Consider the following 23127-nt stretch of genomic DNA (forward strand, 5'->3'; position numbering starts at 1 on the left):
GGCTGCATTTACTATTGAAATTAAAGTGTTTTCTGAATTGACGCCAAATTCTAAGAGAGCTTTCTATCACAGGATTATTGACATGTTTAATATTTCACACTCTGCTGCAAACCACCCCAGTGTGTGCTGGAGGTCGCGTTCTGATGAAGCCAACAAAACCACATCATCTGCGAAGAGCAGAGATGCAATTCTGAGGTTCCCAAAACGGACACACTCTTCACCTTGGCTGCCCCTTGACACCTGCCCATGAATATCACAAACAGAATCGGAGACAAGGGACAACCTTGGCAGAGTCCGACACCCACCGAAAACGTGTTTGACTTTGTGCTGAGAATGCGGACACAGCTCTCACTTCAGTTATACAAGGACTGGATGGCTTGTATCAACTGCCCTGGTACCCCATACTCCTGCAGTACCCCCCACAGAGTGCCCAGGGGTACAAGGTCGTAAGCCTTCTCCAAATCCACAAAACACATGCAGACTGACTGGTCAAACTCCCATGACTCCCTCAGCACTTCTCGCAAGGGAAAGAGTTAGTACATTTTTCCATGACCAGGATGGAATCCGCATTGTTCCTCCTGGATCTGAGGTTCGACAATTGGTCGGAGCCTCCTTTCCAGCACTCTAGAGTAGACTTTCCCAGGAGGCTGAGCAGTGTGATGTCCTGATAATTGGAACACACCCTCCGGTCAGTCATTGGAATATTTATTTTGTCAAGGAAAGTGTTAACCTCGGAAGTATCTACATTTGCCTCTATTGCATAGAGATTACTATACAATTCTTTGAAACTATCATTAATAGTTTTAGAATGTATGGAAGTCACATCAGGTGTCACACGTATCTCTTGAATAGCTCTGTTAGCTACCGCTTGTTTAAGTTGATGGGATAGCAGTTTACCTGTTTTGTCGTCATGTTCATAAAATTTGTCTTGATTTAAATAAAAGCTGTTCAGTATGTCAGCCACCACTTCTTTAAGTTGGTGGCATAGCAGTTTACCTGTTTTGTCGTCATGTTCAAAAAATGTTTGTCTTGATTTAAATAAAAGCTGTTCAGTATGTCGGATTGACAAGTTTTCAAATTCAGTCCGTATCAGTAGCTGTTCCTTATATAATTCAGGTTTTGGGTCAGTAGAAAATCTTTTGTCTATTTCTGTTATCTGAGTAGACAGTTCTGAAAGATGTTTTGTGCGTTTTTGTTTCTCAAAAGCAGAATAAGAGATAATTTGTCCTCTAAGGTAGGCTTTGAGGGATTCCCAGATTATAGTGTATGACATACCTGGGGTTGAGTTAATGACTAGGTAAGTATCAATTTGATCATTTATAAACTTGATGAATTTATTACTGGACGGCAACAAAGGATCTAGTTGCCAAATGCGCTGCGGCGCTACACTATTGGGGAAATGCATGTCTAACTGAACTAGGCTGTGGTCAGACATAACAGTACTGGCAGTTTGTGACTAATGGGAGAGATCCGCTATTGAGCAAGAAAAAAATAAATTCATGAATATGAGCGGTGAACTGGCAAGAAAAATTAGTATTGTTTAGCAATAGGATTTGTGTTTCTCCTGTGGTCTGTAAGTTTGTATGAATCCATAAATGACAGAAGAACCTTACCACATTTGGAAATCGCGCCTTTGGGTCTAGGTCTGGACTTATCCAGGCCTCGGTGCAGCACGCAGTTGAAGTCACCTCCCAAAACTAGATGGTGTGTGGAGATCTGGTATTTTAGCTATAAAGTAGAAGAAAAACTGTGGGTTGTCTCAGTCTGGAACATAGACATTAGCTAAAACAATCTGTGAACCAAAAAGTTAACCAGCAACAAATACGTATCTGCCATTATTATCAGCAAATTTAGTTAAGATGACTAAGTCATAATTTATCTTGTCATAATTAAACAGGGCTGTGAATGTGTCAACTCTGTGATGGCCTGGCGGCCTGTCCAGGTGTCTCCCCACCTGCCACCCAATGACTGCTGGGATAGGCTCCAGCATCCCGCAACCCCGACTGGGATAAGTGGCTCTGATAATGGATAATGGAATAATAATTAAACAGCACCAAATTAGAAGAGGTCACTAAATTAAACCAAAGCTGAAAAGGGTAAGGAAGCTAAAGATATAACACTAGTATAGCTTATTTGTAACATAGCTTAACGTGTATATTCAGTACTTGATTAGGAAAATACACACTAATATTAAATGCAGTTTTTAAAGTGATACTGACATCAAAATCTGAAAATTCCTATTGATAGGCTATGTTCTGAGTTGGAATGTGACCACAGGGAAATTCAGTGGCCAAAACAGCGTGTCTGTGGCCACCCGAGAGATCTGTGATTGACTGTAGATGGTGTCCAATGACAAATTGTGCCAGTGGATACGTAGTCAATTTGCATATAGGGTGTGTCCATAGCGAGATGCTATAAAACCACGGAGAAGCCATTCTTTCACCCCCCCCCCCCGCTAGCTACTTGGTTCGAGTTTGTGCTATTTTGCTGGGACTTTATTATCGATTTTGCTACGACGTATTGCTGTGTATCTATATATCTATCTATCTATTTATCTAAATATCTATCATCTATCTATCTAACAGTTATTTGTATCATTGAACATATTATTCGCCAAGTTGTATTGCACTGCCATGCCGTAGGCCTACCACCATGCCGTGGTCACATGCGAAATGCGTGGTCCCTGGATGCCCGAGCACCGGTGCCAGCCCTGGTGTTAGCCTTTTCTCCCTTCCGAGAGATCCCGAAACACTGAGACAGTGGCGTGAAGCCATTGGAGAAAAGTGACGAGCGGTACTGAGCCCCACCCATGCGAACACCGAGCCACACTCAAACGACCACCCAGGAAGACAGTAGCCAATAGCTTTGAATTCATAAAACTACACCTATTTTCGGTTATGATTCAAACTCCCAATGTTAAAAAATGTGTTCAGAAAGGGCATGTCAGTCTCTCTTTAAGATATTAGGCAGTTCCAATAATATTGAATCTTGCCTGCGGGATACTATAGAAAATTACCTCAAATCTAAAATGTTTATTTTTAGGTTAAAGTGATTGGATAGCTCAATGAGGGCTTTCATTCTTTTTTTTATGTCACGCAGTGTTAGCTTAAGTTACTATAATGACAAGAAACAAGTGTGGGTGGGAGCATGTATATTCCTGCTAGCCTACAACCCCCCCACCCCCACCCTTTAAAACCACAGAGACTGCAGCAGCATTTTGCACAATGCACGCAATGCATATGGCAAAGGTCAAAAGACCTGAGCGTATTGACTTCCTCAATTGCAGAACACAGTAAAGAGATGCTGAAAAACCTCTGTGACTGGTGGGGTGTGCAGTTCCTTGTGCAACAAGTTGCAGAGGCAAAAAATAAGGTCTATGTGAAATTCCATTTTTACTGAGTATTGGTCATGTGGCCATTCCTCTGTCAATGGATGTGTGCTTTGCAATGTTCATACTGACTTGGATCACTTCATGAGATTATGAACATCTCTGACCTTTTGAAGCTGGATAACACTGTGTTTGAGAATGCAGGTCAGTCTTCCTGTGGTAATGATCTGCTAGTTTATTTTCCACCAGTGGAAATATTTACTGCATCTCACGCCATTATGAACTGAAGTTAAATTCTATGACTTTATTGGGGTTGTTACTCTTTGCTAAAGGGTGTAACCTGGGTTTACCTGTATATCTAATTGGTGTGATGACACATTACCTTCTTACTTTGCCAAACCTCCCAACTTTCTAGAAGTCAAAGAATAAGTAAATAACTATTAACACACTGCACTCAAATAATTTATCAGATAATTTAGCGAGTTGAACTGTGTAATGGTTTCTGCAAAAAAAGTTGGTGTTCCAAATGCTTTGGATTACATGGTCCCTTTTTTATTTTATTTTTTGGAACAGTCTTTATTTATTGTTTAAGCAATCTTTTACATCATCAATACTTCATTCATTCATTCATTCATCTTCAGCCGCTTCTTCGGGGTAGGGTCGCAGTGGCAGCAAGCTAAATAGGGCGCTCCAGACGTCCGTCTCCCCAGCAACGCCCTCCAGCTCCTCTTGGGGGATCCTAAGGTGTTCCCAGGCCAGATTGGACAGTACTTATGTCTATACAATCAAAACAGTAGAGTTACAGCTTATGATATAATTACATATATAGAGAGGCATTACAAGGTATAGAAATTATATTCACATTTAACAGTTTCTTCATTGTCAATCAAGTGTGGCATTACCATTGATAGAGAGGTCGACATGTTAACATACATTATATGGAGCTATATATATCTCTTTCATGAGAGGTAAGGCTTGTGGTCATACTCACGTACATCACATTTTCACACAGTCTTGGGAGTTTGGATATGACGGGCCCATTTAACATAAAATTTATCTGTTTTTAGTTGTAATTTTGCAGTTATGCTTTCCATAATATATAATTCTTTTACTTTCACCCTCCAATCATGTATTTTTGGAGCATTTGTATTTTTCCAGTTAATAGTTATTCATTTTTTTTGCAATTAGCAGTAGTACCCTAAGAAGATATTTTTGGTTTCTTACAAGTTCATCTGGAACCACACCTAAAATATAGCACGCTGGGTTTAGTGGTAAATCAAATCCCATAATATTTTGACTTTGCATCTGGACATCTTTCCAGTATTTAAATAGCTTAGGGCAGTCCCAAAAAATGTGTGTGTGGTCTCCACTAAATCTGTACTTCCTCCAGCATAAGTTTGATGCCCCACTATATCTTGCTATAAAAAGGGGAGTTTTGAAAAACCTAATTTTGACCTTCCAGTCAAACTCTTTCCATATTGGTTAGTTTGTTTCCATCTATTTGTTAGTTTATGTCCATCTCTACATGAATTTTCCCAGGTTTCGTCTTCAATTATAATATTAATTTCTAGCTCCCATTTTTCTTTAATATCCAGAGTGTTACCCATTGATGTGTCTTGAAGTATCTTATATATATATGTGATATTAAATTGTTTTATTGTTCCCTTTACTGTTGATATGAAAAATGCTTCAAGGTTAGATGGTACTTTACATATCTGTTGCCATTCTGAGTGTTTGTAAATAGTGTCTTATTTGTAGGAATCTGTAAAAGTGGCTTCTAGTTAGATTAAATTCTTATTGGAGTTGGTCAAATGATCGTAAGATCTCCCCCTCAAATAGTTAGACAGGCCTCTGTCGCTCCATTTTTTAAAACCCATATAATTTTTAGCTGGCAAAAAATTATATTTTTAGCTATTTTAAGGGCCCTAGAAATAGTTGGGATGTTTAATTGTTTTCCTACGTTTGACCAGACCTTCAAGGTAAATGTGATCCATTCATTTTGTGTTTTAATTTCTTTGCATTGTGCTTGGGTCAAAAAGGGCAGCATGCCCAACGGTACATCCAAGCATGAATTTTGTTCTGTATCCACCCAACGTGTTTCCTTATCTTCTGTTATCCATGCTACCAGTGTTCTAATTGTGCTGCCCAGTAGTATTTGAGGTGGGGTAAATTAAGACCCCCTTTATGTTTAGAGAAAAGCTTGTCCAAGAGTTTGAGTTTAGCTACAGGTACTCCTTTTGGTAGAGAATGAAATAAAAAAATAAGTTTAGGCAAAATATTAATTCTAATAGCTTCCACTCTTCCAATCAGGGATAGGGGAAGAATTGCCCATCGTTGGAGGTTTGCTTTTATCTCCCTTATTAACTTTTCATAATTTGCACTGTATAATTTTGTGGTACATGGGGTGATATTAATTCCAAGGTATCTACATGGTCCCTTTTTAATAGCTGATAGTTACTGAGATGCAAATCTTGTAAGGAACATACATTGTTCTTGACTCCATTGGTGTAAACAATTCCACAAAGAAGTTTACCTGGTACTGGTACTGGAGCTGGTGAACCAGTAGACAGTTTTCCATCACAGGTCTCAGTGTATTTCATAGCTCAGAGATGAAGAGTCTCCTTACTGGACCAATTCACAAACTGGCTGATGGATGATAGCTACTGTCACTGAATCTGAACCTTTTAAAATGACACTCACTCCCGCTCCAAATTCAAACCCGTAGCAATGGGCATCGATGCATCGATAAGTAGCTGAATCTGAAAGATGCAATTCTGAGATTTTGAAGTGATTTAAACACTAACTTTGTGCAATAAAATGTGGATTAATCTTGATGCATAACGCATTAATTAAATTGAATTAATTGAAATAATTAGTGCTAGTATTTTTTTTTATTTGTACAACCTAGTTATGAGCTGTAGTTTGTCCCAGTGTTTGCTTTTAATAGTAAACCATTGAGGCTTCACTGACATTAAATGACATTGACATTATTAAAGATTCTACCTTTAAGAAAAGAAAATGTCCTGTTTTTGACATGTTCAAACTTAATAATCTAATAAAACTAGTTATGATTCTGAACCATAGCTTATTTTCCCATCCTTCAAGTTTCTTAACCTCTTAATGAACCCAAAACAGCCTCTATAATTATAAAGAGGTACTAAACACTTAAAACTTTTTTTTTCTGATGTAAAATAAATGATATTAATGTACGGTGATGAAACACAATGCTGGTGATATTGACATTTATCAATTTATAAAAAAATGGCATTTCATGTGTTGAAAATGGCTCAACTGTTTTCTATGTCATAAAAAAAAAGGATGTTAACGTCCTCTAATCAGAAGTGGGCGATCCACTTCCCACTTCCATCTGTGGCACATATGCGTCGCGACGGTCAGGGCATCTACCAGGGGAAGCTGTTAATGCTAATGCCGCAAAGGCAACATGCGCCAAGCCCTTCTCGCGGATCTCCTTGGCTACTCCTGCTTCACATATCCACGCCCCCCTTCAGCCCCTCCCTGCTCCTTGTCCACTTTTTAGCATTTTTGAAAATTATGCAGTGGGTGGAGTTAGGCTCAAACAACACTTAACCAAAACAACAGTGGAGACCAACAATCATAGCTCATCTTTTGCTGATCCATAGATAGACAGTCTTCTTCTTTCAGCTTGTTCCCTTTTCCCCCAGGGGTTGCCACAGTGGATTTGATAGTTTCCATCAGTACCCTGTGAGTGCGCAGCACCGATGGCGGTCTTGTCAATCCGCATAATGATTTGGCAAAATTTTTATGCAGACACAACCACTACAGTAAGGCAGTACATTTTGTAAGCATGCTGACACGGTGACATATGTTCCTCTTTTAAACTTGTATATTAGATGATTTGCTCACCGGCTTTTTTTTCCCGGTCAGTCAGGTAAACATAATGTGAATATGCAATGTGCCCTAAACAAGAGGAATCAAAAAGTTAAAATAAAAAAAAAAAAAGACCCCAAAACTTTTCACACTGATCTTCAATAGATCACTGGAGCTGTGTGAAGATCCCTCCTGCTTCAAGAACTCCATTATCATCCTGGTCCCCAAGAAACCCTGTATCACAGGATTGACTACAGGCCCATTGCCCTAATGTCTTTGGTCAAGAAATCCTTTGAGAGACTGGTGTTGTTCCACCTGAAGGAAATCACAGCCCCCCTGCTCGACTGCCTGCAGTTTGCCTCCTGGGCAAACAGGTCAGTGGCGGATGCAGTCAACATGGATTGCAATACACCTCCCAACACCTCGACTCCCCAGGGACATGAGCAAGGGTCCCGTTTGTGGTCGTCAGCTCAGCATTCAACACCAAACTCACCCGGCTCACTGTACCAGCCCCCATCTGCCAGTGGATTACTGGGAGGAATAGTAATATGCATTTTACCCCTGAAGAAAGACAGTATAGCTTTTCACCCTCAAACAGGTCATCAAAAGCAGTACAGTCAGTTTTATTACCTTAGGAAAATATTTTCAGCTCTAAAAATGTAGAATTTACATCCCATTTACAACATCCAAGGTTTTAAGTAAGAGTGATTCAAACCATCTCTCTGGTGTATCAAATTTGGCTCATCTTCACTTGAGTATATCCAAACTCCCATTAAGTTCAAGCTCATTTTCAAGTTCGATAAGCCACCAATATAGTTAATACCTAAAAAAACTAGGGCTTAGTGGGATGCTCACATAAAAGCCACAAGATAATATAACATTACATTTTTGTAAGATGAAGAGACTATAAGTATATCTAGATAAGAGAACCCAAGAATTCAAACATTGTCAGGGCCGGTGTGGCCGGGTAAAGACTGCGGACCCAAAAGCAGACTCAGGGACTCAGGGACAGAAAATAGGTTTAGGTGGTTTTAATCAGGGGAGCAGGTAACTTGGAAGCCAAACATGGAATTAAGGAACCGATGAGGTAGTAAAAGGAAAATCCTAGCAATGGTACAGGCAGGGATCAGGCAGACTCACGTGGCTAAACAGGCAGAGATTGGCAACAAGAGACAAGGCAGAGCAAAGTGCCCAAGACAATAGGCGAAAACACAATCCAGAGACAGGCGTGGGTCAAAAATCAGGAGTCCAAAAGTAGTAAGCATGAGCAAGATCTCCCTCCGAGAGACGCAACAATCTAGCAAGGAGTGTAGCTCCTGGCATGGCTTAAAAAGCCATGGCTGGGCTCCGCGGTGGTGCAGCGGTCTAAGCATCGGCTTTGTGTCGATGCAGCTGCCCACTGGGGACCGGGGTTCGCGCCCCGGTCTCGTCAGATCCGTCTATGGCCGGACTCGATGAAGCAGCAATCATTGGCAACGCTGTCTTCGGGAGGGGGGCGGAGTCGGCTTGTGTTCGTCACATGAATGCGTGTCTGTGTGTGTCGGAAAAAGCAGTGGTTCGGCCCGGAGTAAGTGGCAAGGCGACTCCTTCGAGACTGCCGGCCGGGGAGATGCGGTTGGCGAACGCATGCAGTACGAGGGTGGGTGTTTGAATTAAAATAGGGATCAATTGGCCACGAAATTGGGAGAAAAAAGGGAAAAATCAGAAATAAATTTAAAAAGCCATGGCTGACGAGGAGAGTGGCAGCAGGTGTGGTAGAGAGCTGATAGTTGGCTGTCTCACATGACCATCAACCAGGAGACAGGGCAGAAGGGAAAACCTGGCCTGGAGGACACGGGGCAGCACATGCACGCCATGCTGCAGGCTAGTTCGGCAGGACTGTTACAAACATACTATGTGTACCAGGGGATATCAAGTGGGCAAAGGAGGAAAGCTGCAAACTACTCTTTTTTTTCTTCAATGTGTGTAGTATCAATGAAAACCAAAAGAAAATGTGCCTCACATAAAATCTATGCTTTGTGTGTCTCGGCTATACAGTATTCACAATTTGATAATGACTTTAACATCCTATAACACTGATAAGGGAACATGTTGACACATTGCATGCATTACTGAGTATTAACTTCAGTTTGTGGTTTTAAACAAATGCAGCATGCACCACAGTGTGCTGTACTCAAGATACAGTATGAAATAGAATAGACGTCGCCTAAAGTATACAGCCTGTAGTTAATTTCTCAAGTCGAATAAGTTGAGGGAAATATTGGATACTAGAGAGTTTGTGTGCAACTATGTTCATCAGTGTGCTTATGCAGAAGAGCTGTGAGGAAGATGTATTTTGTAAATACAAGTGTGTGTGTGTGTGGTGCAAGTCAGTTCAACTGATTGAGTGCCACAGGACAGTGAAATTAATTTTGCTTGTACTTATTGCTAGTACTTATTTCCATTAAAAGCTTCTTACTTTATAATAGCATAACCTGACCACTACCGTCAGGACAGGTGAATGTTTTACCTGTGCATATTGTAACCCATAGCACTCGTTGAGATATTGCCTCTCATTGCCCCTACACAAGACAGTGCACTTATAAGCAGTCATGACAAAACAGTTATTCATGGTTTATAATTATACGGTTATATTCATGGTTTTTGTTCATCATATGGTTTAAAATCATTATACATCCTGATTTATATTCATTTCATGGTACAGAAGACAGTTCTAAATGGCACACATACATATATATACACACACACACACACACATACACACACATCAAAAATATATATTCAGGAAGCTCTAGAATAATTTCAGAATTAACCAGTTACATTGTAAATAGGGCTGAACAATCAAGTGCAGAAAAACATGCCCATGTCTACTGTCTTATACTGGAGTACACACAGGTTGTGTTCACACACTGCTCATTATTGTCGTCTCTCTGTCCGCTTGGCCTGTTGTTCTTCCTTACATTTACAGCTGCGTACTGGAAGTTGTCTGCATTTTGGTCCTGTTAAGAAAACGAAACAGCAACCCACAGTTATAACATAATAAACTGTGTATCAGAGGAATACAGAAACACTTCATTAAGTAGCGGCGGTTAACTAATCTTATATTTATATCATTTTACTTTGGTGTATACCTTCTCTTTTAAGGCCAGCACACAATGGCACAGAAGAAAAGCAGCAAAGAGACAAATGATTTGACTGAACTCCAAAATGTAGCGCACACAGGAAGCGCCACTCTTCTTCTTCGTATTATTATTATTATTATTATTATTATTATTTCGGCTTGTTTCCTGTTTCTCAGGTGTCGCCACAGCAGATTTTATAGTTTCCATCAGTACCCTGTTAGGGCACGGCACCAATGGCGGTCGTTGTTAACCTGGGCATCGACTGATCTGGAATGGAGACTCAACTGATCCGGTATGGTCTTATCAATCTGCATAATGATTTGGCAAATTATTATGTCGAATGCCCTTCCTGACACAACCACTAACCCTATGAACAGGGGCACAGGTAAAGCGCTGGATGATGCCATCCCGGTATTCATGGACTTGCGCCCATGCCTGTTACCAATACAGGAAGCGCCACACTATATATGTCAAATATGAAATATTTGCCCCTGCTCTGCAAAACCAGCAAACACATTTTTCCATTGAAAATATGAGTCTGCAGGAGCATTGAGTCCTGGAGTAGAAGTCTCCTGATGAGGTTTTGGCTCGTCAAGTAGATGTGTGTCGAGTCAAGGCTAGATGCCACCACTAAGAGGGTTTTATAGAAATGAAATAGTAGTGTCCTTTTCTTGTATCGGCTAGAACCAGTGTGTGTTGTCCTTTACTTTACTTAAAATTTCTTCTTCAGCTTTTGTTTTTATAACAATAAGAATAGTTATTGTGTTTATATTTTTAAAGCTTTTCAAAGCACAATGTTACAAAGTGCTTGGGAAAAAAGTTTATTTTCGAGCAATTTTAAAGAGGGTGAGTCTTAAGGAAACATTTGTTTTTATCTTTATTTTGAACTTCTAACTGGCTCGCATGTAAAAAAAAAAAGTGGTAAAAGGTTGTTGGATTGAAAAGTGTGTCAAAGATTGAAGTTGAAGGACTGGTTGATATTGTAAAATAAATGTAATATATACATTCAATTGTAATCGTTTGTCTAAATTTGAAACACTTACCCGTACACTTGTTGCAGCAACAAAACTTCTTGGTTGAGAATCTGGTTCTGAATAATTGACAGAATAAACAGCTTTGTTACCTCCTTGTTTTGAAACCATGATCTGTAAATACATGCTGTCAAATACAAAGAATTACTTAAACAGTAGCGACACTCTCTCCGCCTCATCTTGAGTGCACAGTAAGACAGGACAACCACCAGAATAGATGTCACTACCAACGCCACACTCATGAAATACACCAAGGAAAGATTTTCCACTCCACCTGCAGAAATTAAGCCATTGAGATACCTAGCTTAGTTTCCAGTTGTTTTGCCTTTTTAAGTACATCTTAAATTGTTCTCGTGAAGTGAAGGTACATTCTTATTTATTAAGTGAGACAACATCTGCCAGAACGTAACTTACTTTCAATACTTATCTTGGCCCCATTTCCAAGAAGAATATTTCCGCAAGAAACCACAGCACAGAGTTGAGTTGTAGCATCAGAACCAGTAAATTTGTTCTTTGGTAAATTGTAGAAACAGGTGTGTGTTTGTGTCTCAGCTCTCCTCTCACACTGATTGTTCTTGATTCCTTTGGTGTAAATAATTCCAGGATGAGATTTTGGTGAGCTGGTGAACCAGTACGCACTTAGTTCTCCATCACAGGTCTCAGCATGTAGTATGTTGCAGTTCAGAGTCTCTCCTGACTTGTCAGACACCGGCCGATGGACGATAGCTTGTGTCAGTGAACCTGAACCGTTCACATTAAGAATCACTCCCTCTCCAAATTCAAATTGACTTTGTTTGGCAACTATACAGTTATAAGTTGCAGAATCTGAAAGACGCAAATTTGAAATGTTCAAGTGATTCCCATTATTTTCTGTTCGTATAGTGAAACGAGAATTGTTTATGTATTCACCATGAAATATGACCGTGCTACCCTTATGAAATTGAGATATAAGCTGTGGTTTCTGTCCCGGTGTTTGTTTGTACCAGTAAAACTGTGTGGCATCAGTAATTTCAATGGTGCATCTCAAAGTCACATTTTCCCCAACATTAACTAGCTCTACATTGCTTTTTTGATTCACAAGGGAGGACTGCACCAGATTTCTTACATAAACTGCAGGAAAAAAGAGAACAATAAATAACATTTAATTTCATGTCATCAAAGGGGATGTATTGTATTATATGTACTGTATTATTAAACAATATGTCACAATATTTTATAATTTGAATATAATGTAGAACCTTAAGACTGAATCTAAAGTAAAAAAAAAAAGTCAGTATTCAGTCTTCAGAGTTACAACTTACCCCTTCTGATCATGAATAGAAATATCAGATGAAAAACAAACTTTGAAGGCATCATCATGATTACCGTGTTGAATGGAAAAGCTCTTCAACGGTGCTCCTCTCTTAAGAGACAAGGGTCTTGCATGATTGGTCCATGAGAAGTGTTTGACTTTGAATACCTTATTTAGACAGCATAGAGTGCATGTTCCTTGTCCTCATAGTGGCAGTCTTCGCCCTTGAAACATCGATCTGCATTCAGATATTTTAAATTAAATGTCATTTTGTTCATGTGTTTGATATGATCCATTTTAACAAGATAAAAACTAATTATTATTCTGAACTTTAATAGTTACCCATCCTCCAAAGTCACCTAAGTTATTAATGAATCAGAAAATTCCTCACTAAATGTTAACATAAGTGAAAGTGGAGACCAACAGTCATAGCTCATCCACCGCTAAGCTACAGATAGGCAGTGAGGCAGCACATTTTGTTCATTTTTGAGAAGTATGCTGGCATGAAGACATGAGTTGAACTTCGAAAACTTGCACGCTGCCTTTAATTCAGTCAGTGGGGCAATTTTTTTTCATTTATCAGAGTGCTTTTTACATCAAAATGCAATGTACATAAGGTGACTTATAAATATAAATATAAAAAACAACTTTTACCAGTGCAGTGGATAAGTATATGTTTGTATGTGTGTTTGTTTAGATGTATAAAGTAAAATACGTAAAATGTTAAGTTTGGGTATGTTTGTTAGTGTGCAAGTTTACTAATGGGTCGTGTTGGAGCACAATATGGACCCAGGTTAGGCTGGATGGGGATGGGGTCTGGTTTAACCTGATTGGATATGAACCCTGGTTAGAGTTTGTGTGTGTGGCACCAAGTTAGGGATGTGTAACTTCTAAATGGTTTGTATATATGTGTTGGTTGAAAGTGTTGAGGTTGGAGTAGGGAGAAAATTTGTGTATATAACAAGATATATTTTCTCTATTTTCGTGTTGGCCCAGAGCTGGTGGAGTCGTAAACACAGGCTAATTGGCACTTTCCTCAAACACAAGGTGAATTTTTTCCCCCCTGTGCCTTTTTGGTAATTTTGTCGCCTGAAATGAAACCTTCTGTGCAGAGATGGGTAGGGTAGCCTAGCTGGGAAAGTATTAATGCAGATCTGCTGGCATGGTACAATTTTTGTGTCCATTTTGTCCGGATATTGCACTTATGACTATGTTGGCTCAGACCAAGTTTAAACGCAAATGCAGGTGCAGTGAGCTATTTTTTGTGCAGCAGTCCAGGTGAGGATGCATGGGAATATCTATCCAAATGTGTTTTGATGTTAGCTGATGCATTTCACCCAACCAGAATAAATCACTAAACCAGTAGCAACAACAATGCAATGCTCTGAAAATGTCATTATGTGGCTGTTGAATTTGACGTGAATTAAAGATGGCGTGATGTACTGAAAGTTCAACCTAACTTGGCAGTGAATGTCTGTTTGGTACACATAGATGCATCCACTGGTACAAACTGTCTTTACTGGAGTCTGACATCTGGTCAGGAACCCGTGTGTCACAGGACTATAGAGTGCAAAGTTGGAATAAGGCGGCGTTACAGGGAGGGAATTTACTGCTGCTGGTAAATTTCATACTTCCAAGTTAACGGAGGAGGAAAGTGGAGCTGTTCTGATCAGCTTCCTTCTTAATCTGAAAATAACAACACGCTGCGGCACAGTCCATTTAAAGGGTATGAAAGGAGCTGATTTGATTGGCCAAGTCGAAGCATGCCCCAGTTTTACCAGAATATAAAATGTATTCATCCTAATCCAACTATGCTGCACTGCGCTACAGTTGCGCTTGCATCTCTAGTCACCAAATTAACAAAAACAAATTGGACACGCCCAAGTGTACTACCAAGTCTGCTAGCACTTGCACTTGCACCCAGCTTCATGAAAATAGAGCCCGCTTTATTTTAATTATTATATTTTAAATAATTTTAAAAGCAACAGTAACAAGTTAAATAGATTAGAACAAATACATTAATTAAGTTGACTAAGTCATAAGTTAACTTGTCATAATTAATCAGCATCAAATTAGAAATGGTCATTAAATTAAACCAAGGCTGAAAAAAGGTCAGGAAGCTAAAGATATAACACTATTATAACTTATTTGTAACATAGTTTAACATGTATATTCAGTACTTGATTAGGAAAATACACACTAATGTCAGATGCAGTTTTAAGAGTTTAGGCAGTTCCAATAGTATTGAATCTTGCCTGTGGGATACTATAGAAAGTTACCTCAAATTTAAAATGTTTGTTTCTTAGATGAAGTGATCTGATAGGTAGCTTAATGAGGGTTCTCGTTCTTTCTTTTTTTTGTGTTACGCAAAGTGTTAGTTTTAGATGCTTAGTGGAAAGAAAGTAGCCTGGGTGGGAGCATGTTTATTCCTGCTAGCCTACACCCCCCCTTTAAAACCACAGAGATTGCAGCAGCTTTTAGTACAATGCATGCATGCCATGCATAGATGGCAAAGGTCAAAAGCCCTGAGCATATTGACTTCCTCAATCGCAGACCACAGTAAAAAGATGCTGAAAAACCGCTATGACTGGTGGGGTGTGCAGTTCCTTGTGGAACAAGTTGCAGAGGTAAAAAACAAGGTCTGTATGAAATTCCATTTCTATTGAGTATCGGCCATTTGGCCATTCCTCTGTCAATGGATGTGTGCTCTGCAATGTTCATACTGACTTGGATCACTTCATGAGATTATGAACGTCTCTGTCCTTTTGAAGCTGCATAATAACACAGCATTTGAGGATGCAGGTCAAGTCTTCCTGTGGTTATGGTATGCAAGAATTTAGTTTCCATCAGTGGAAACATTCACAGCATCTCACACCATCATCACAGGGTTGTGAACTGAAGTTAAATTCTAGGACTTTATTGGGGGTGTTACTCTTTGCTAAAGGGTGTAACCTGGGTTTACTTGTGTATATCTATATCTAATTAGTATGATGACACATTTCCTTCTTACCTTGCCAAACCTCCCAACTTTCTTTGAAGTCAAAGAATAAGTATTAACACACTGCACTCAAATAATTTACCAGATAATTTATTGAATTGAACTGTGTAATGGTTTCTGCAAAAAAAGTTGGTGTTCCAAACTCTTCAAGATTCAAGATTCTTTATTTGTTACGTCTCATTATAAAAGTATGAGAGTAAAATTCTTGAGTTTCAACTCCTCAACACCGCAGCAACAATAGTAATTAAATAACAACAAAACATAACAAAAAAGCAGTAATAATATTTAATAGTGTGTGATGTATGTAAGGTGCTATGTGTGTGTAGGCCCAGCCTTAATAAATGTGCATATGTGTGTGTAGTTGTTTGCATATTTGTGTGTGTTTGTGTATGCCAAGCTACTTCTGTGTGTGTGTGTGTGTGTGTGTGTGTGTGTGTGTGTGTGTGTGTGTGTGTGTGTGTAAACTGATGATCCGCTGAAGACCATAGGTCAGTACCATCAGTCCGGCACTGGGCTTAGTGTCTTTTAATGTTCTTTGTTCAAAAGCCTGGCTGCTTGGTGGGAAAAGCTGTTTCGGAACCTACTGGTCCGGGCTTTGAGGCTGTGGTAGTGCTTGCCTGACGGTAGCAGCTGGAACAGTCCGTAGTTGGGGTGGCTGGGGTCTTTGATAATCCTATGGGCTTTGCTAACACAACATCCATTGTATAAGTCCTGGATGGAAGGAAACTCACATCCACTGATGTCCTGGGCCATCCGCACAACCCTCTGCAGTGTTTTGTGGTTGTGGGCAGTACAGTTCCCATGCCAGGCGGTGATGCATCCAGTCAGGATGCTCTCGGTCATGCCTCTGTAGAAGGCCTGTAGAATCCTGGGCCCCATGCTGAAGTTCTTCAGTCGCCTGAGGTGAAAGAGGCGTTGCTGTGCCTTTCTCACCACATGGCAGGTGTGTTCATCCCAGGTGAGGTCCTCGGTAATGTGGACACCAAGGAACTTAACGCTCTTGATCCTCTCTACAGCAGTCCCGTTGATGGTGACGGGGTCCAGCCTCCCCCCTCTCTTCTTGTAATCCACAATCAGCTCCTTGGTTTTGTCAATGTTATTCTCCTGGCACCACTTTGTTAGATTGTTGACCTCTCCCCTGTATGCCGTCTCATCACCGTCAGTGATCAGGCCCATCAAAGTCGTGTCGTCAGCAAATTTTATCACCAAGTTGGAGCTATGTGTGGCCACACAGTCATGGGTGTACAGGGAGTAGCGGAGGGGGCTCAGGACGCAGCCCTGGGGGGCTCCTGTGTTGAGGGGCAGAAGTGTTAGAGCCCATCCTCACCACATGGTGTCAGTTTGACAGGAAGTTCAGGATCCAGCTGCACAGGCTGGGGTTGAGTCCTAAGTCCCTGAGCTTGGTGTAGAGTCTGGAGGGGACTATGGTGTTGAATGCTGAGCTGTAGTCTACAGGCAGCATTGTAACATAGGAGTTCCTTTTCTCCAGGTGGGTCAGGGTGTTATGGAGTGTAGTGGCTATTGCATCATCAGTGGATCTATTTTGCCGGTAGGCAAATTGGTGGAGGTCGAGGGTGGGCGGTAACATGCTACAGATTAGTCCCTTAACAAGCCTCTCACAGCATTTACTCACTATGGGAGTGAGAGCAACAGGACGCCAATCATTCAAGCATGTTACCTTGGTCTTCTGCGGCACCAGTACAATGACTGATAATTTAAAACACGAGGGGACTACACACAGGGAAAGGGAGAGGTTGAAAATATCCGTGAAGACACCCGCCAGCTGCGCTGCGCGTGCTCTGATCACCTAGCCTGGAATGCTGTCTGAGCCAGCTGCTTTGCAGGTGTTCACGCACATGAATGACCTGGATTACATGGTCCTTGTTCAATAGCTGATAGTTACTGAGATGCAGATCTTGTAAGGAACATACATTTTTCTTGACTCCATTGGTGTAAACAATTCCATGAAGCGGTTTTCCTGAGCTGGTGAACCAGTAGACACTTACTTTTCCATCACAGGTCTCAGTGTATGTGGTATAGCTCAGAGTCACAGAGTCTCCTTACTGGGCCAATTCAAAAGTTGGCTGATGGATAATAGCTTCTGTCATTAAATCTGAACCTTTTACAATGACAATCACTCCCTCTCCAAATTCAAACCTGTGGCAGTGGGCGCCAATGCATTAATAAGTAGCTGAATCTGAAAGATTAATTCCGAGATTTTGAAGTGATTTCCATAACTTTGTGCAATAAAATGTGGATTATTCTTGATGCATAATGCATTAATTGAATTTAATTAATTGAAATAATTATTGCTAGTTTTATTTATTTATTTATTTATTTTTACTTGTACAATCAGACCAAAACAAAAAAATGTAAGGAAAGTACAGTTACTAGGTCAGGCTCATTTTCTGACATTATTAAAGATTCTACCTTTAAGAAAAGAAAATGTCTGTTTTTGACATGTACACTCTTCATAATCTAATAAAACTAGTTATGATTCTGAATCATAGCTTATTTTCATCCTTTAAGTTTCTTAACCTCTTAATGAACCCAAAACAGCCTCTATAATTATTAAAGAGGTACTAAACACTTGAATGTGTTTTTTGAGATGTAAACTGAATGATATGAATATATGGTGATGAAACACATTAATGCTGGTGATAATAATGACATTTCTTATCAAATTTATGAAAATCGGCATTCCATTGTTTAAAATTGCTCAACACGCTATCTGCTGTTTTAAATCAGCCCTGAACTTTGCAACGCCAATGCTGACTTGTAGTTGACCGGTTGGGACTTATCTACATCATGAAATAAAAAAAATAAAAAAGTTAACGCCCTCTAATCAGAGGTGGGTGACCCACCTCCCCCTTCTGTTTGTGGCACATATGTGTCGTGACGGTTGAGGCATCTCTGTGGGATGGTGAGTGATGCCATGCCGGAAGGCGGGCCAGTGGGGGGAACCACAGTGCTGTGCAATGGTGATTATAGACACGTGCCAGGCCCTTCTCGTGGATCTCCCTGGCTCCTGCTGTTTCATACATTGACCCTTGTCCGCTTTTTAGCATTTTTCACAATTATGCAATGGGTTCAGTTGGGCTCAAACCTGGGGCAAAAATTACACTTAAAAAAAACAACAACAGTCGGCACCAACAATCATAGTGCATCTATTGCCGATCCATCGATAGAGAGTAAGGCAGCACATTTTGTACAACTTTGAAAAGCATGCTGACATGGTGACATATATGTTCCTCTTTTAAACTTGTATATTAGATGATTTGGGTGGCAGGGGGGAGCAGTGGTTAGTGTGGTTGCCTCACAGCAAGAAGGTCCTGGGTTCGAGCCCCAGGGTAGTCCAACCTTGGTGGGTCATCCTGGGTCGTCCTCTGTGTGGAGTTTGCATGTTCTTCCCATGTCTGTGTGGGTTTCCTCCGGGGGCTCCAGTTTCCTCCCACAGTCCAAAGACATGTATGTCAGGTGAATTGGTGGTACTAAATTGCCCCTAGGAATGAATGGGTGTGTGTGTGTCTGTGTGTGTGTGTTGGCCCTGTGATGGCCTGGCGGCCTGTCCAGGGTGTCTCCCCGCCTGCCACCCAATGACTGCTGGAATAGGCTCCAGCATAGGGATGCCCCCCGAAACCCGGTTCTAAACGGGAACCGGTTCTAAATTAGTAAAAACCGGAGCATTTTTAAGATCCGACGTTTTCGGTTCTGCTATCGGTAGTCGGTAGGTACTCGAGAAATCATGGAGTGAGATTTATATTGTGGCAATTGTGTTTTTCGAGGAATTTAAACGTCGCGAACATAATCTTGTTTGCCGTTTTCTCCATCTCTCTGTCTCTCTCTCTTACTGCGCGAGGGGCGGGGCTGTGCTGTGCTCCACACACTCGCTCACACACGCACAGACAGCTCTGCTCAAGGGCTCATCATGGCGGAGAGAACTAAACGTTCAAAAGTTTGGGTATATTTTTCAAAAGTTGATGACAACAACGCTCGTTGCCACAAGTGCAACAAATCATTTGCCAGTAAGGGTGGCAATACAAGCAATCTGTCGAAACATCTTTTGTCGAAACATGGTATTAATCTGCAGAAATGCGGCGTTTTCCACTGCTTTGCTCGTAGTGTTCCATCCACGTCCACTTCAGGTAAGCCCTATGAGCCATAGATACGGAGTTAGCTAGGCTAATAACGAATTATTACGAATAGGCCAATAAATAAAATATAATTGCTTAGCTAATTGTTTAGCTACAAATATATAAGCCATAGATACGGAGTTAGCTAGGCTAATAGCCGGGGACACTATAAGTCAGGAGAGATCACGACTCCTGCCGGAGAAGGCAGATATGTTGATTTTTCTGCAGAAGAACTGTTAGGATAATGTTCTAGGTTCTTGTTTGTTTGAACTTCCGTTAGCCGTTTGCTGTAGAAATTTATTTTTAATATATTTTTTTTCTTTATCTTTATCTACTTGTATTTTTTATCTTATTTGTTGTTGTTGAATGTTGATTATAAAGTCTGTAATTCAGACGCATTTAAAACATTGCTGCTGCTGTTTCTGCTGAATAAATAATATTTGTTTATATTTATATAAAGTTATATAATAGAATAATAAAGCAATGTCGATTCTGTTCTTAATTAAGTGTCTTTTTTTCTTGCATAATAATCAAAAAGAACTGATAAGAGTATCGATAAAGTACCGAACCGATAAGCAGTACCGATAAGAGTAGTAGTATCGATAAAATCCTAACGATACCCATCCCTACTCCAGCATCCCCGCGGCCCTGAGAGCAGGATAAGCAGTTAAGACAATAGATGGATGGATGGATATTAGATGATTTGCTCACTGGCTGTTATTCAGTCAATCAAGTAAACTTTATTTGAATATGCAATGTGCCCCACACAAGAGGAATTGAAAAATAAAACAAAACAAAAAAACAGAAACACCAGCTTTACAAAAGGTTATGAAAATTTTAAAATATCTTGTGGATTTCATCCAGAGATCAGGCCAAATTTTTCCCATTCCTGGCCACATTCCTCAGATTACAGTTAACCTTTAATGATGTATGTAATGTCAGAAACTCACGTGAGCTTTGAATTAATTTTTCTTTGCTATAGTATTATAAAGCAGTAGTTTATTAATGAAAGGAGCCAGTTGAGATGGTTTGGGCATCTGATTAGGATGCCTCCTGGGCGCCTTCTTTTGGAGGTTTACCGGGCACGGCCACCTGGGAGGAGACCCCAGGTAGACCCAGAACACGCTGGAGGGACTACATGTCCAATCTGGCCTGGGAACGCCTTGGGATCCCCCAGGAGGAGCTGGAGGGCATTGCTGGGGAGAGGGACGTTTGGAGTGCCCTACTTAGCTTGCTGCCACTGCGACCTGACCCCGGAGAAGCGGCTGAAGATGAGCTATGAGTTTATTAATGCAGCGGAAATTCTTTCTCATTTTTTATAGCCCAATGTTGACAGGTATGTATGAGCCCCAGTTAGCATCCAACTATGTTAGTATCAGTTTTCAATGTCAGAGAAAGAAGAACTAGTATGTAATGTCTGCTAGTACTTATTTTTCATTACAAGGAGCTTGCTTTACAACAGCCAAAGCCAGCCACCACCACAGAGCACAAGAGTAGTTTTTCTCTGTACATTGTAACCCATATTATGTTTTGGCAAAGCAATGATTTAGACCTAAACACTTTGAAAAGATGATTTTAAAAAATAAATTTCCGGAAGTTCTAAATTATTCTAAAATCAACCAGTTACACTGTAACAAGAGCTGAACAATCAAATGCAGAGAAACCTGTCCAGGTCTACTGTCTTATACTGGAGTAAACACAACTGGAGTTCACACACTGCTCATTGCTGTTGTCCCTGTCTGCTTGGCCTGTTGGTCTTCTTTAAATTTACAGCTGCATACTGGAGGTTTTCTGCATGTTGATCCTGTTAAAAAAAAAGAAACAGCAACTCAAAATAGTAAGATGATAAATTGTGCATCCTAATACTTTTTCAGACTCACAGAAACATTGTATTATGTTGGCTGAAGTTTTTAGAAGTAGAATGTGTAATGTGGGGAATTACCGACCTCTGTGCAATAACACCTGACCATTTAAATTTGCTGTGCTGTATGGGTTGGATTTGTGGATGGGGAGTTGGTCGGGGTCATGACAGTCTGTGAGGAAGTGTAAGCTGTGAGTGACAAAGTTTCTATAATGGCAAAATCTGAAAGCGCCCACACTTGTAGTGTGTTCATGAATGGAAAGAGTTGATACATCAAGCTGCTGTTTCATTTTGAGATAGGAACAATATTATGTACCGATCTATTCATATAGCTGTCAAAACAACGGTAAGCTGACGTTCTCAAAGTGAGTCTATGAAACTTTATGGGAACGCCAACCGAGACCTTTGGAATCCAAATGACTTTGAGAGGGAGCTGTACTGATTGGTTCATACGTAGAATTGTCGCTCAGTTTGACCATCTTTCAACTTGAATGAACGACCATTTCTCACATTTCACCTCTCTCAGGACAAAAAAGTGGCTTGTTGTGCCGTATCACCTCTTTCCATGCATCGTTTGTTGATTCGTACCGTGCCAAAGTTTGGTGCAAGCAAGCCCATGACCATTCTGACCACTGAATTAATATAAGCCCTGCTTTCGAAAGATGGAGAGCTCTAAAAGTTGAAAAGTGATGCAGACCGAGTAAGTGACATTTTGTAATTTCTAGCAAGTGTGCTATTGCAGGTATACATAGGTGGTGAATCGGGGATAGGAGGGGTGTGGCTCCATCCTGCAACTACTCCCCACAACAAAAAATGACAACAGTAACATATAGCAAAATACAAAAAAATAGCTCTAGAGGTTACCAAGCAAGAATAAATACATATGCGTGAATGAGAAGGAGGACAGTGGAATGGTAAGGATGCAAGGAGTAGAGGTGATGAAGGTGTATAAGTTTAAATACTTGGGGTCAACTGTCCGAAGTAATGGGGAGTGCAGAAGAGAGGTGAAGAAGAGAGTGCAGGCGGGGTGGAGTGGGTGGAGAAGAGTGTCAGGAGTGATTTGTGACAGAAGGGTACCAGCAAGCGTTAAAGGGAAGGTTTACAAGATGGTTGTGAGACCAGCTATGTTATATGATTTGGAGTCAGTGGCACTGACGAAAAGACAGGAGGCGGAGCTGGAAGTGGAAAACTTGAAGATGCTAAGATTTTCATTGGGAGTGACGAAGGAGGACATGATTAGGAACGAGTATATTAGAGGGACAGCTCAGGTTGGACGGTTTGGAGACAAAGCGAGAGAGGCAAAATTGAGATGGATTGGACATGTGTAGGAGAGATGCTGGGTATATTGGGAGAAGGATGCGGAATATGGAGCTGCCAGGGAAGAGGAAAAGAGCAAGGCCAAAGAGGAGGTTTATGGATATGGTGAGGGAGGACATGCAGGTGGCTGGTGTGACAGAGGAAGATGCAGAGGACAGGAAGAAATGGAAATGGATGATCTGCTGTGGCAACCCCTA

At 40.6% G+C, this 23127-nt stretch overlaps 1 protein-coding gene across 1 annotated transcript; it reads right to left on the bottom strand.

The window, feature by feature from the left end:
- Positions 1 to 9818: 9818 nt before the first annotated feature.
- LOC130130829 (uncharacterized) lies at positions 9819 to 12671 on the bottom strand. The gene is made up of 5 exons (XM_056300667.1): positions 12632 to 12671; positions 11745 to 12155; positions 11479 to 11604; positions 11343 to 11389; positions 9819 to 10176 (listed from the first exon to the last, which is right to left on the bottom strand). Exons 1-5 carry the CDS (start codon positions 12642 to 12644, stop codon positions 10045 to 10047), a joined length of 729 nt encoding a protein of 242 aa, XP_056156642.1. The 5' UTR covers positions 12645 to 12671; the 3' UTR covers positions 9819 to 10044.
- Positions 12672 to 23127: the final 10456 nt, after the last annotated feature.

The sequence above is a fragment of the Lampris incognitus genome, chromosome 20 (genome assembly GCF_029633865.1).
Source record: "Lampris incognitus isolate fLamInc1 chromosome 20, fLamInc1.hap2, whole genome shotgun sequence".
Taxonomy (NCBI): domain Eukaryota; kingdom Metazoa; phylum Chordata; class Actinopteri; order Lampriformes; family Lampridae; genus Lampris; species Lampris incognitus.